This window comes from Salvelinus alpinus, chromosome 34 (genome assembly GCF_045679555.1).
Source record: "Salvelinus alpinus chromosome 34, SLU_Salpinus.1, whole genome shotgun sequence".
NCBI classification, from domain to species: domain Eukaryota; kingdom Metazoa; phylum Chordata; class Actinopteri; order Salmoniformes; family Salmonidae; genus Salvelinus; species Salvelinus alpinus.
The window spans coordinates 23,147,269-23,162,435 of NC_092119.1; the positions used below are offsets into that span (position 1 = coordinate 23,147,269).

A 15,167-nucleotide genomic window follows, 5' to 3' on the forward strand; every position below is an offset into this window, starting at 1 on the left:
AGTGACAAAAGCATGGATTAGCTTTTTGCATAATTTTGGGACAAAAAGTTTCAGATTTTTTCAATGTTACGAAGATGCAAAAAGGCTGCTCTTTAAATATGTGTTATATGTTTGTCCATTACAGAACAGTGCAAGTTGGATCCTAACTGTGGAAAAGCTCTTAGTATTAGATAAATGCCAAGATAAATGCAAATACTTGACAATGCAGGACAAGACGCCAGGCATGTGAATGACATAAACATAATTATTTACAGCAGTGACTTACTTGATTTACAGCAGTGCATCTCCAATTGACTCTTTTCTGTGCAGGAATGCCTGTGTAGCCTAGTCCTTGGGATTTTGGACTATCACCTCATCATCTGAATAAACCTACACTTCACTTTGCACCTTGAACCTTGCCTCGTGCTGTGACATGACTATAAAACAGATTACCAACATTACCTCTTCCACAGAAGTACTTTTTCATCTGTTTAATTGAAGGAGCCTAATGTATTTAAAATAGTGATGGCATCATTACTGTGGTGGGATCACAAATCATGTTGAATGTAAACACTGTATTATGCACTTCTTCTCATATCTCATATGCATATCTTTCAACAATAACATTAAAGTTCAAACACCCAATAAATTAGAAAAGTACTATTCCAGTTACCTCTGGTTATCTTGGAGTATGTGAACTGACCACACACACACACACACACTTGTAATGAATCATTGTTTTCTGCTCTGACCTTGACCCTTGATTGTGATCTTCCTGATACTAATTAGAAACACTTGATGGCTTATTGTTTCACGGCCTTGCTGTTCCCTTCTGACGATACCCCACCCTGTTTGGATTCAAGGTTGTTCACAGAGGGATATTAGATTTACAACATGCCTAAAACGCAATCCAGCCGTGAATGTACAGAAAGTAATCAAGTGGTTTAGGTCTACATTGACACTAAATAAGAGTGTGGTATGTAGGCTTAACTCTAGTGTAAGTCATTGTGTGTGGCAAATGTTTCATTTGTCCTTCCCTGCATTAGTAATGAATTAGTAAAGATTTATTGATTTAAGCAACTCAAGTTCAGAGTTTGTTTTCTTTCTCAGTAATGCTAGGTTGTGGTAGGATGAGCAAAACAACAGCTGCGATGTCAGTAGATATCCAAACACACTTATATCGAGGGGAATTCCATCAAAGTCCTATAAAAATTGGAGTATGAGATAGGGCAGAAATGATAAACAAGATAAAGCCGACACAATTTAAGTAAATTGGGGGAAAAGGGAACAAAAAAGTACACCGATTTTGAGTGACATCACTTCCATGATGGACTCCCTCCTTTAAGAGAATAAGTCAGAGCCGACCCCAGGGTAGAGGAGCCTGGAACACTGTGGGGAAACGTCTAGACTGGACTGACCAGACGCACGGCACATCTGGATTTACACTTAGACCAGAGGACTCCTGCTCCAGCCAACAAGGTTTGTAAGATGAAGTACTGTATCGTTAACATTTATAACATAGGTTTGTCACTAATGCAAGAAAATGATGAATGAGTGGAGAGTTAAATCACAGTAAATATGCTGTTCAGATCATATTTAGGGTAAACTTGATTGAATTGCTGCCTCCTCTCATTTTCGAATCCAACTTACAAACAAGAAGATTGTTTGTGTTGTCAGACTTTTTAACAGACAAAAAGGAGAGCACTTTCTGTGGCTAAACTCTAAACCTCTTCAAACCAATTGAGGGATGTGAACAATAATATGTGGTTGACAGCATAGGGAGAGAGACAGGTTTTCAATAGTCTCTTAATACCTCATATTGAAGGGATTTCTTCTCTATAAAAAAAAGTAAATTAGCATTCGGTGCACAGATACAGATTTATGTTTATTTTTGAGCAAATAATGTGTGTACCACTCCTCCAGCAGCACAAATGTATAAGATTTTATTGCCGCCTTTTCAAAGAATGTTGGGGCTGTTTTTGTCATAAGTCGCAGCCGATGATGATACTGATGTAAAACAGTGGTAAAAAGATAAGTATTGCAATCATAATGCTGAGAATAAGTATGGGGCAATGTGGCTCCCAGATGTTTTCATGACAAGAGATATTGATCCTCACTTTAACTTTCATTAATATTTTATCTTTCGCTACCTGAGCGTTTTTTATTTCCGGTCTACGTATATGATATTTACAAGAAATGCATATAAAGATATGCATAATGAATAGCACACTGAAACAACCACTTAGCCACTTGTACAGTACTTGAATAAGACAACTTCCTTATGATGACTTGCAGACACAGTGTCTCTGAATAAATAATACAAAAAAGTCACATTGTGGAGCAGGGAAGTTCCATATTCTGTTGAGTTATAAACCACATGAGTCGCAGCTCCCATCACCACAAGTGCATGAGGACTGGATGTTATGACACAACCAGCATGAGCATGTGACTAACGTACTAGATTATACAGTAAACTTTATAAATTAATGCCTACTGAGAGTCACCTGTCCAGGAACGGTATATGCCATGTACCCCCCTCCCCCTCCTTGAACAACCCCAGTTACATTTACACACATATTTCTCTACAGCTCCAAAATGGACATAATCACCAACTCTACAGACATGACAGGAAGGAACAGTACCAATACCAGCCACTGCCCATTCGCTGAGGAGTGGGACTGGCTCCACACCATGCAACCGGGCTACATCCTGGCCATCAGTGTCCTGGGGATTCTAGGTAACGTCTTTGTCCTGTTGGTCTTTTGCCTGCATAAGAAGGCCTGCACTGTAGCAGAGATCTACCTGAGTAACCTGGCCGCCGCTGACCTGCTCCTGGTCTCCTGCCTCCCCTTCTGGGCCGTCAACGTGGCCAACGGCTTCAACTGGCCCTTCGGCCCCCTGCTGTGTCGCCTGGTCAACGTGGGCATCAAGATGAATGCCTACTGCAGTATCTACTTCCTGGTTCTGGTCAGTGTGGACCGCTATGTGGCGCTAGTGCATACGATGAGCCACGGGAGGATGAGGAGGCCCTCCTACGCCAAGCTGGGCTGTTTGTTAGTGTGGGGCTTCGGGCTGCTCCTGGGCACCCCGACCATGCTCTTCAGAGCGGTGAAGTGGGTTCCAGACTTCGAGGTTACAGCCTGCTTTCTGGACTACCCCAGTCCCAAGATGGAGCTGGTGTTCAACGTGACGCTCATCGTGTTTGGGTTTGCCATCCCTGTGTCGGTGATCTCCTACTGCACCTGTCAGATCATCCAAGCCCTGAAGACCCAGGCCATGGAGAGATTCAACAAGGAGCACACGGAGAGGAAGGCCACTTTGCTGGTGCTGTCTGTTCTCCTGGCCTTCCTACTCTGCTGGGTGCCATTCCACCTGGTCACCGCTCTGGATGTCCTCCTGAGGGCAGCGGACATCTCAGGCTGCAACCTCAGCAACAGTCTGGATATCTGCAACCAGGTGTTTACCTACCTGGCCTTCTTCAACAGCGTGCTCAACCCAGTCCTCTACGTGATTGTGGGGAAGAACTTCAGGAAGAAAGTAATGGAGGTGTTCGAACAGTTGTCTATGAGGAAGAAAATGGCCACTGGGTCACAACGGTCACAGCTGTCTTCCACGCTCAAAACGCTGGCTTGAGCTTAAGGCACTAAAAGGGTACTAGTTATATTACTTTTATCTCTATGATAGAATTTGACACTTCAGCACCCCGCCCTCAGTTGACTGCATTTTATACTAATAACCGTAATAGTATCAATGTGCTTTAACTTAAAAGCCATGCATAAGTTTAGAATGTATTTATCAGTAATGTGTTATTTAGGAGGGCTGTTTCTTCTAATTCAGTGCAATATATATGAATATTGTTTTCTGTGAAATAAGCTGTGTAAATAGAATCTACCGATTGTGTTCTAGAAAGGAGTCAGAATTGACTAGTAATGTATATAGAACAGTTGTCAACTTTGTGTTACTTTTGAGAACATTATTGAAGTAAAAAACTGACCATGGCTGTCTTGTGGAATCATTTGAAATGCATGTCAATGTCAGACAACCTAAAACAAGACCCAGAGACTCCCGGTGAACCCTGGGTAAGTGATTTATGATGTTTTCTCTGACTAAATGTCTGGATGGCTACATTAGTGAATGTGTCACAGACTTTCCAGTGGTGATACAAGTTGTGTTCCTTTGTGTGGGAGGAGAACGTTACTCTCTCTTATTATGTGTTTTCCAAACCCCAACTTCATTGGCTAGACATGTTGTCAGGAGTGACTGTGGTCAGGGGCACACCCCCAGTTTGTCCCCAAAGTATAGTTGGTCGTGCCAAACAGGAAATCAATGTTTTGAGTGCACTGTAAAAATTATATATATATACCAGTACACATTCAATGTGTTTTCTTTATTTTTACTATTTTCTACACTGTAGAATAATAGTGAAGACATCCAAACTATGAAACAACACATATGGAATCATGAAGTAACTAAAAAGTGTTAAACAAATCAAAATATATTTTATATTTGAGATTCTTCAAAGTAGCCACCCTTTGCCTTGATGACAGCCTTGCACACTCTTGGCATTCTCTCAACCAGCTTCATGAGGTAGTCACCTGGAATGCATTTCAATTAACAGGTGTGCCTTGTGAAAAGATCATTTGTGGAATTTCTTTCCTTCTTAATGCATTTGAGCAGTTGGGTTGTGACAAGGTAGGGGTGGTATACAGAAGATAACCCTGTTTGGTAAAAGACCAAGTCCATATTATGGCAAAAACAGCTCAAATAAGCAAAGAGAAACGACAGTCCAACTTTAAGACACAACATTTTCCGGATTGACTGACCTTCAAGAACTTTGAAAGTTTCTTCAAGTGCAGTCGCAAAAAACATCAAGCGCTATGATGAAACTGGCTCTCATGAGGACTGCCACAGGAAAGGAAGACCCAGAGTTACCTCTACTGCAGAGGATAAGTTCATTAGAGTTATCAGCCTCAGAAATTGCAGCCTAAATAAATACTTCAGAGTTCAAGTAACAGACACATCTCAACATCAACTGTTCAGAGGAGACTACGTGAATCAGGCCTTCATTATTGAATTGCTGCAAAGAAAACACTACTAAACGGACACCAATAAGAAGAAGAGACTTGCTTGGGCCCAGAAATCTGTCCTTTGGTCTGATGAGTTCAAATTTGGTAGGTGAACGGATGATCTCGGCATGCGTGGTTCCCACCGTGAAGCATGGAGGAGGAGGTGTGATGGTGCTTTGCTGGTGACACTGTCTGTGATTTATTTAGAATTCAAGGCACACTTAACCAGCATGGCTACCACAGCATTTTGCAGCGATATGCCATCCCATCTGTTTTGCGCATAGTGGGACTATCATTTGTTTTCAACAGGACAATGACCCAACAAATCTCCAGGCTGTGTAAGGGCTATTTGACCAAAAAGGAGAGTGATGGACTGCTGCATCAGATGACCTGGCCTCCACAATCACCCGACCTCAACCCTATTGAGATGGTTTGGGATGAGTTGGACCGCAGAGTGAAGGAAAAGCAGCCAACAAGTGCTCAGCATATGTGGGAACTCCTTCAAGACTGTTTTAAAAGCATTCCAGGTGAAGCTGGTTGAGAGAATGTCAAGAGTGTGCAAAGCTGTCATCAGTGCAAAGGGTGGAAAAATGGCACACAGAGGGGATGGCTGCCGTTTTACGGGCTCCGAACCAATTGTGCTATTTTGTTAGTTTTTTTCGCATTGTTTGTATCTAATTTTGTACATAATGTTGCTGCTACCGTCTCTTATGACCGAAACAGCTTCTGGACATCAGAACAGTGATTGCTCACCTCGAACTGGAGGAAGATATTTTCTTTAATGAGTATGAAGCGAAGGATATACTGCTTCACGGAGACCAGACACAAATCCCCATCATCCGCGTACCTTCTGAGAATTAGTCGGCGAGTGAACAAACCACCACTACCCTCTGTATTATTGGCCAACCCGGAGTCATTGGAAAACATATTGGACGATCTACGATTAAGACTATCCTACCAATGGGAAATTAAAAAACGTAATATTTTGTGTTTCGCCGAGACTTTGCTGAACGACGACACGGATAATATAGTGCTGGCTGGCTTTGTGTTTCGGCAGGACAGAGCAGCTATGTCTGGTAAGACGAGGGGCAGGGGTGTGTGTCTATTTGTCATTAACTGCTGGTGCACGATGTCTAACATTAAAGAAGTCTGAAGGTATTGCTCGTCTGAGGTAGAATACCTCATGATCAGCTGTACCCTACACTATCTACCAAAAGAGTTCACATCTATATTATTCGTAGTCATCCATTTACCACCACAAACCGATGCTGGCACTAAGACCTTACTCAACAAGCTGTATAAGGCCATAAGCAAACAAGAAAATGCTCATCCAGAAGTGGAGCTCCTAGTGGCCGGGGACTTTAATGCAAGCAAACTTAAATCTGTTTGACTTCATTTCTAGCAGCATGTCACATGTGCAATCAGAGGGGGAAAAAATTCTAGACCACCTTTACTCCACACACAGAGACGCATACAACGCTCTCCCTCACCCTCCATTTGGCAAATCTGCCCATAATTATATCCTCCTCATTCCTGCTCATTCCTGCTTACAAGCAAAAACTAAAGCAGGAAGTACCAGTGACTTGCTCAATACAGAAGTGGTCAGATGACGCGGATGCTACGTTACAGGACTGTTTTGCTAGCACAGACTGGAATATGTTCCGGGATGCATCCAATGGCATTGAGGAGAATATCACCTCAGTCACTGACTTCATCAATAAGTGCATCGACAACGTCGTCCCCACAGTGACCGTACGTACATATCCCAACCAGAAGCCATGGATTAAAAGCAACATCCACACCGAGCTAATGGCTAGAGCTTCAGCTTTCAAGGAGCGGGACACTAATCCAGAAGCTTATAAGAAATCCTGCTATGCCCTCAGACGAACCATCAAACAGGCTAAGCGTCAATATAGGACTAAGATTGAATCCTACTACACCGGCTCTGACGCTTGTCGGATGTGGCAGGGCTTGAAAACTGTTACGGACTACAAAGGGAAACCCAGCCACAAGCTGCCCAGTGACACGAGCCTACCAGACAAGCTAAAAGGCCTTTCTTGCTCGCTTTGAGGCAAGCAACACTGAAGCATGCATGAGAACACCAGCTGTTCCGGATGACTGTGTGATGATGCTCTCCGTAGCAAATGTTTAAAGGTCTTGCTCACAGGTCAACATTCACAAAGCCGCGGGGCCAGATGGATTACCAGGACATGTACTCAAATCATGCGTGGACCAACTGGCAAGTGTATTCACTGACATTTTCAACCTTTCCCTGGCCGAGTCTGTAATACCTACATGTTTCAAACAGACCACCATAGTCCCTGTGCCCAATAAAGCGACGGTAACCTGATTATCGCCCCGTAGCACTCACATCGGTAGCCATGAAGTGCTTTGAAAGGCTGGCCATGGCTCACATCAACACCATCATGCCAGAAACTCCAATTCACATACCGCCCCAACAGATAACGCAATCTCAATCGCACTTCAAACTGCCCTTTCACACCTGCACAAAATGAACACCTATGTGAGAATGCTGTTCATTGACTATAGCTCAGCGCTCAACACCATAGTGCCCACAAAGCTCATCACTAAGCTAAGGAGTCTATGACTAAACACCTCCCTCTGCAACTGGATCCTTGACTTCCTGACGGGCCGCCCCCAGGTGGTAAGAGTAGCCAACAACACATCTGCCATGCTGATCCTCAACACTGGGGCCCCTCAAGGGTGCGTGCATAGCCCCTCCTGTACTCACGGTTCACCCACGACTGCTTGGCCAAGCACAACTCTGTTTGATCTGGGTCCCCAGATCCTCAAGAAGTTCTACAACTGCACCATCGAGAGCGTCCTGACCGGTTGCCTCACCTCCTGGTATGGCAACTGCTCAGCATCTGACCGTAAGGCGCTACAGAGGGTAGTGCGTACAGCCCAGTACATCACTGTGGCCAAGCTTCCTGACATCCAGGACCTATATACTAGGTGTTGTCAGAGTAAGGCCCAAGAAATTGTCAAAGATCCCAGTCACCCATGTTATACACTGTTCTCTCTGCTACCGCACGGCAAGCGGTACCAGAGCGCCACAAGTCTAGGACCAAAAGGCTCCTTAACAGCTTCTACCCCCAAGCCATAAGACTGCTGAACAACTAAACTAATCAAATGGCCACCCGGACTATTTACATTGAACCCCCCCTTTGTTTTTACACTGCTGCTACACGCTGTTTATTATCTATGCAGAGTCACTTTACAAATGACCTGGACTAACCTGTACCCCCGCACATTGACTCAATACCGGTACACCCTGTATATAGCCTCGTTATTGTTATGTACATTTCTTGTGTTACAATTTGATTGATTTGATTCTTGTTTTTTTTAACTTTATTTTATTTAGTAAATATTTGATTAACTCTATTCTTGAACTGCATTGTTGGTTAAGGGCTTGTAAGTAAGCATTTTACGGTAAGGTTACCTGTTGTACCTGTTGTATTCGGCGCATGTGACAAATTAAATGTGATTTTATTTGGGTGGCTACTTTGAAGGATCTAAAATATAAAATGTATTTAGATTTGTTTAACGCTTTGGTTAATACATGATTCCATATGCGTTATTTCACAGTTTTGATGTCTTCACTATTATTCTGCAATGTAGAAAATAGTCAAAATAAAGAAAAACCCTGAAATTAGTAGGTGTGTCCAAACATTTGACTGGTACTGTATATCATTACGCCTTTCTTTGAGGGCCTAGTCACACCCTAATGCAGTGGTCTGAAACTCCTGATTTACAGGCCACATCAAAGTCTACAAGTCACATTATGCTGGTTTGCAAATTGATGTGTAATTCATATTGGAATCCAGAGTGACAATATCTAACAATTGGAACATTTAAATGACCTGCAACTTATATTGATTACTGCCAAGGTAGGGTGAATGCATTTTAAGACTACCTAAATGATATAACTGGAACAGCCATTTCATTAACGGGTGCAAAAAGTCAAACTACTAATAGATTGTATTAGTTTAGAAAAATGTATGTTATCTATGTTTGTGTAGCATAAGATTAATCAACCCAATGAATGTACATGCAAAAACACAGGTATTGAAATAAACAATTCTGAAAATCATCCTGTAATAGAGCTTTCTGGGAAATATGTTAACGAGGGGAGTGGTTTTGAGCAAACATACATTTGTAATTTTACTCAAAAATCTTGCTCAAATTCAGCTAACTTCCAGCAGAGATTGTTGATTCCACGTACAATTCTATGGCAACAAGCTACAATAGAATTGTCAGCTTGCTCAACATTTGGAAATATAGCTAAACCACTCAACAAGATTTTTTACATTGTTTGTTGAGTGAACAAACATTCACACATTACTGCAGCTCAATTTCTTGTCCTTCTGAAGTACACCCAACTCACAGAATAATCCTAATTAAGCCATTGGTTAAATTTGCTTTTTTGCTGTGTGTTTTTACCATTGTGTGGGTGAAGTAATTGATGAGGAGCAGAGAGGAAAGCATTTTGCTGTCGGTTCAAAAACTGAGTGGTACTCCTAGTTTAAAAAAAAGAGTGGTACTAGTAAGCACCAATAATATTCTCCCCTGTTTTCCATGGGTACCCTACATTTACTCTCCTTTTGATAGACTGAAAACATACATTGTTGCATTCCACTGAGGCTGTGCTGACTTATAGTACTGTGAGGAGGGAGATGTCATCCAGATTAGAGAGAAGGACCATCTGTTACCTGCAGCTCTGTTTAGATGACTGTACATCACACTGATTTATGTAAAGAGCTGAGGTGTGCTTCACAAGGCAACAACACGCACAGCCTGTGCACTCTCACTGATAACAATATTAGCCATTCCATTCTCTTATCCCCAGTCCATTAGCTCGCCATCCACTTTAGTTTGAACCAGATAGTAGCGGTTTGAGAGAAATTAGAGAAGTAGTGGTACACATTTTTAGTACTTTTGACATCAAAAGCTTTTTTGATGTTTTATAATATAACATTTCACTTCAACATTGACACACACAATCGGTCTTAGGACAGCTCCCCAAATGGTCTCAAACTGGTCAAGGGACCCTCTCATAGAGAGTCTGCTCATTGTCAAGAAGGAGTGTAACCACACAGAAGCCTGGGAGTGGGTGTACTGTATGCAGCCAGCCTACATGTCCATCATCTGCCTGCTGGGCATGCTGGGTAACTCCTTCGTCCTCTGTGTGTTCTGCTTCCAGGGTAGACATGCCACCATGGCAGACATCTATCTGGGTAACCTGGCCGCTGCAGACCTCCTCATGGTGTCCTGCCTGCTGTTCTGGGTGGTGGCCGTCTTACAAGAGTTCCACTGGCTGTTCGGCGAGCCCATGTTTCAGCTGGTGAACATTGTCATTGGGAGGAACTACTACTGCAGCGTCCTGTTCCTCACGCTGGTCAGTGTGGACCAGTACCTGGTGCTGGCTCGGCCCCTGTCGTCCCAAGGCAAGGGGAGAAGACCAGCATGGGCCAGCGAAATCTACCTGGGTGTGTGGGTGGTGAGTGGCCTCCTCAGCCTCCCCGCTCAGTTCTTCCGCTCTGTCCACTTTTTCCCCTCACCTGGAGGTGGAGGCGTGCTACATGGTGTACCCCCACAACGGCTGGAGGCTGCGATACAACCTGACTGTCAACATAGTGGGCTTCCTGGTTCCTGTACCTATTGTGTCCTTCTGCAGCTACCACATCATCAGGGTGCTCCGGGACAACCAGACGAGCAGGATGAGGAGCACGGCGGCAGGCTGGAACGGAGAGGAAGGCTGCCCACCTAGTAAACATCACCTTGGCCGTAATCATCCTCTGCTGGCTGCCTTACCAGGTGGTTATCTTCCTGGAGACCCTTTATCACTACGAAGTCATCTCTGGTTGTGGCTTGGTGGATGTATTAGACATCAGCACTCAACTGGCTACCTACTTGGGCTACAGCAACAGCTCACTGAACCCTTTCCTGTATGTGATTGTAAGAAAGACACATATTATTACCTATAGCCCTCAAACTCATCTCTGGACCTTGAAGCAAGTGCCACCCCCTTTTTCTCCCCAATTTCATGATTACGATCTTGTCTCATCGCTGCAACTCCCCAACTGGCTCGGGCGAGGTGAAAGTCGAGTCATGCGTCCTCCCGCCTAACCGCGCTTCTTAACATCCAGATTGAACTACAGGCTTTAGTGATGCCGCAATACTGTGATGCAGTACCTTAGACCGCTGAGCCACTCGGGAGGCCCTATGTCGCTTCATTTTTTTATTGTTCCCCTCTAGTCAAGGACTGACCTGGGACACCAGGATGGTGCAATGAATTATCAGGTAGAACAGAAAGCCAGCAGGCTCTGGACCTCATAGGGTAGGAATTGAATGCCCCTGACCTATAGCATGGACCTACAGATGTAGCATCTTCATTTGACCTATGTCGTCACAGCAAAAATAATCCTTCAACAAGATAATTTGAACGTTTAGTCCATAATGTTGCTTGATCGGTGGTTAGGCTGTTAGCTGGCCAAAAGTAGGCTACATGAACAGTGCAAAACTGTTTTTAATGTAACCGTGTGTTAGTGTGGGTTTTCAGTGAATTTATGTAAATCACAAAGCTCATCTGCGGTGCGGGAACATTTTTCAGCAACAAAAGAGTGATCAAATAAAGATCACTCATAATGAAATATAAACAGAGGGTATTAAATTATTACCTTTAAATCTACTGGGGAGAAAAAAATGATGGATTAAGCTAGCTATTTGGCCCTGGGCCTGTGGTTATGTGTATGTGTTTTTACACAGTGCCAAAATTCTAAACTAAAGGTGAACAATTGGAGAACAAGCTGTTCGCTTCACAAAATACATGTTTTCTCTCTTTGAGTATTCATACATTCTGACCTGACCTTCAGGCGAACTGAAACTGGCTTATAAACAAGTTGAAATACACGGTAGGACAAGGGTGTGGAAGAATGTTGTATACAGAACCAAACTTTCCAGCACATCTCTCCCTAACTCAGTGAGAAGCTTAAAGACGAACAACACTACATGGTCTACTGGGTTGGTGTGTGGGATAAACTACAGTGTTTTCTTCTCCTTACTAAAATATATTTTCACACGATTGGCACAAGGTAAGCGATTTCTTACAAATGCATATTTTAACAAATGTTCCTTGGGATGACATTCAAAAAGTTGGCTTCATGAGTCAGGCTTCTGAATAAAGTAATGGTATAGAGACAAAGTAATTTAGTACAAATGAATACTGATAGATAGACCAAAAACACTGAGACAGACACTTTTGAGGTTATTCAACTTGACAAAAAGAAAGCCTTATTTATTTGATCAGTCATATATCTGTATGTTAAGGACGTTCTGCTCAGAGTTGCAACTGATAAATGGAAAAGCAAAAAAACGAATTGGCTGTTATATGAGTTACTAAATCACATTTGAAAAAAAGTGATCAATTAGTTCAAGTCAAGTCTTTATCGAAACGTCATACTTAAATCCCACATTTGTCACACAACACCAGAAATAATAAAGTTGTTGTTGGATTCAGCATATTTATGCAACCACAGCTAATTGGTTGATGACCTATCAAGAGAGTTTGGACTCTTTAGCGTTAAGTTTTGATAGATATCTGGCTATAATGAAGACGGTCTGCAGATTGATTACAGACTTTTTTTTCTTTGGCTTTAATTTCCATGCACACATAAAATATTAAACTTCAGTGTCACAATATTAAGATGAATATTGTTGATTAGTGGATAATATGCTCAGATATTACATTTTGACATTTTCTTATGACAACAGAGCTGGTGGTCTCCATGGCTATGCTCCTGTCAGAAAACAACAGGTCTTTCCTTCCCACCACCAAGACTCCTCTCCACAATGCCACAGAATGGATCCTGGTCCACAGCATCATCCCTCCCTACATCTTCACCCTGTGTGTGACGGGGCTGCTGGGTAATGGCTTTGTCCTGCTGGTCTTCCTTCTCCAGAGGGAGCAGTGCTCCGTCCCAGAGATCTACCTGGGAAACCTGGCCCTGGCTGACCTGCTCCTCCTGGCCTGCCTGCCCTTCTGGGCCATGAACATCCTTAATGACTACAACTGGCCTTATGGAGACTTCCTGTGCCACGTAGTCAATCTGTCTATCACTGTCAACTTCTACACCAGCATCTACCTATTGGTGATGGTGAGCGTGGACCGCTATTTAGCGCTGGTGAGGACCATGAGGGCCAGGTGGCTGAGGAGGAAGCGCTACGCACGGGCGATATGCCTCATACTGTGGCTGTTTGGACTGCTGATAGGGGGTCTAGCTTCGCTTCACAGAAAGGTGACGTTCATTGAGGAATATCGGACAATGGCGTGTATTCTGGAGTATCCTGACCACTCTGGGGAGTCTTGGAAGCTGGCCCACAACCTCCTGTTGAACATAGTTGGCTTTGTTGTACCTGTTGTGGGGATTTTTTCCTGCAGTTGTAACATTATCAGAGCCCTGAGGAAGAGGAGGAAGAGTGTTTACATAGAGGGTGGAAACGACAGGAAGGCCACAGTCCTCGTTTACGCCGTGACGCTGCTGTTTTTTGTATGTTGGAGTCCCTTCCAACTCTTCACCTTACTCGATATGCTGTGTGATGCAGAGGTCTTGGATGAAACGTGGCATTATACACTGGACATTGGTACCCAGTTTTCAACCTACCTAGCAATTCTGAACAGTAGCCTAAATCCTCTGTTGTATGTATTTTCTGGTCAGTATTTTAGGAGGAAAGTTAGCACCATCTACAAGAGAACGAAGAATCGCAGGAGATCTGATACAATGGCATTTCAGCTTTCAATTGTATCAACCTACCTCCACAGGACTGATCAAATCAAACCTGTTGTAATACAGACATGAGTTCCTGCATTTTCCTGCACATTTGTTTGATATCATGTAGTTATTGCACACTAAATTGCATTTTCAACATTGAATTACACAATGTAGCCACATAAAATGTGTGCAATCTTGAACTACATTATGTAGGTCTATAAGGTTTAGATTGTGTAGGAGATATGTTTACGGCCACGGAAATTATGTGATATAAATACTATGCATGCCAGTCTCTCTTGGCTAAGAGTTGAGGAGAGACTGACTGAATCACTTATTTTTATAAGAAACAATGTGTTGAAAATCACAAATTGTTTGCATAGTCAACTTACACTCAGCTCTGACAAACACACTTATCCCACCAGACATGCCACCAGGGGTCTTTTCACAGTCCCCAAATCCAGAACAAATTCAAGAAAGTGTACAGTATATATATAGAGCCCTTATTGCATGGAACTTCCTTATATCTCATATTACTCAAATAAACAGCAAATCTGGTTTAAAAAAACAGATAAAAAGCAACACCTCGTGGCACAACACCTCTCCCCTATTACACCTAGATAGTTTGTGTGTATGCATTGATATGTAGGCTACGTGTGCCTTTAAAAAATATATTTTTAGTTCTGTCCTTGAGCTGTTCTTGTCTATTGATGTTCTGTATTATGTCATTCTGTATTATGTTTCATGTTTTGTGTGGACCCCAGGAAGTGTAGCTGGGGCTTTTGCAACAGCTAATGGAGATCCTAATAAAATACCCCAAAAAATCTCACAATGTCACCTGTCACAATGTCACTTTTAATGCAGAATTTTACTTTTACAGACCTTTTTCTGAGACAAGCAACAGAGATTGTATGTTCTAGCAGTGAAGATCACGGGGTGATTTTTAACGTTTCCTGTGTGTGTGTGTTTGTTACACCATTCTAGATTGCCCCAAAACCTTGTCTTGTCACAATAAATGATGGCCTTTAAAATGCCAAACACATCTATATTAACGTCTAAACATTGTATGACATTTCTCTCACAAGTACCCACATTTACTGTACCTCTACCATTCTTCTTTTCAATAAAGTTATTTAATACATATGAGGGAATGTCTCCTGTGTGACATTGGAGAGAATACGATTTGTATCTTGACACAAATATCAATGATTCCCAAGACACCTATAGGAATAAATGCATAGTCATTTAATGATAATTTTACAAGACCAAAGTCAGGAGAGGTGTCTGCCTAGCTGTGCTCTTTTGCTTTCTAGACTGGTTCTGGTTGCTCATG

General features: G+C 42.7%; 2 protein-coding genes and 1 pseudogene across 2 annotated transcripts; all 3 read left to right on the forward strand.

The window, feature by feature from the left end:
* Nucleotides 1–1,352: 1,352 nt before the first annotated feature.
* On the forward strand, nt 1,353–3,977 carry LOC139563667 (B2 bradykinin receptor-like). Its single transcript, XM_071382521.1, has 2 exons — nt 1,353–1,458; nt 2,568–3,977. Exon 2 carries the CDS (start codon nt 2,575–2,577, stop codon nt 3,610–3,612), a length of 1,038 nt encoding a protein of 345 aa, XP_071238622.1. The 5' UTR covers nt 1,353–1,458; nt 2,568–2,574; the 3' UTR covers nt 3,613–3,977.
* A 2,724-nt stretch (nt 3,978–6,701) lies between these two features.
* LOC139563763 (B2 bradykinin receptor-like) lies at nt 6,702–11,531 on the forward strand (annotated as a pseudogene).
* A 169-nt stretch (nt 11,532–11,700) lies between these two features.
* bdkrb1 (bradykinin receptor B1) lies at nt 11,701–14,963 on the forward strand. Its single transcript, XM_071382522.1, has 2 exons — nt 11,701–12,160; nt 12,840–14,963. The coding sequence occupies exon 2, from the start codon at nt 12,854–12,856 to the stop codon at nt 13,922–13,924; it is 1,071 nt and encodes a 356-aa protein (XP_071238623.1). The 5' UTR covers nt 11,701–12,160; nt 12,840–12,853; the 3' UTR covers nt 13,925–14,963.
* The last annotated feature ends 204 nt before the right edge of the window (nt 14,964–15,167 follow it).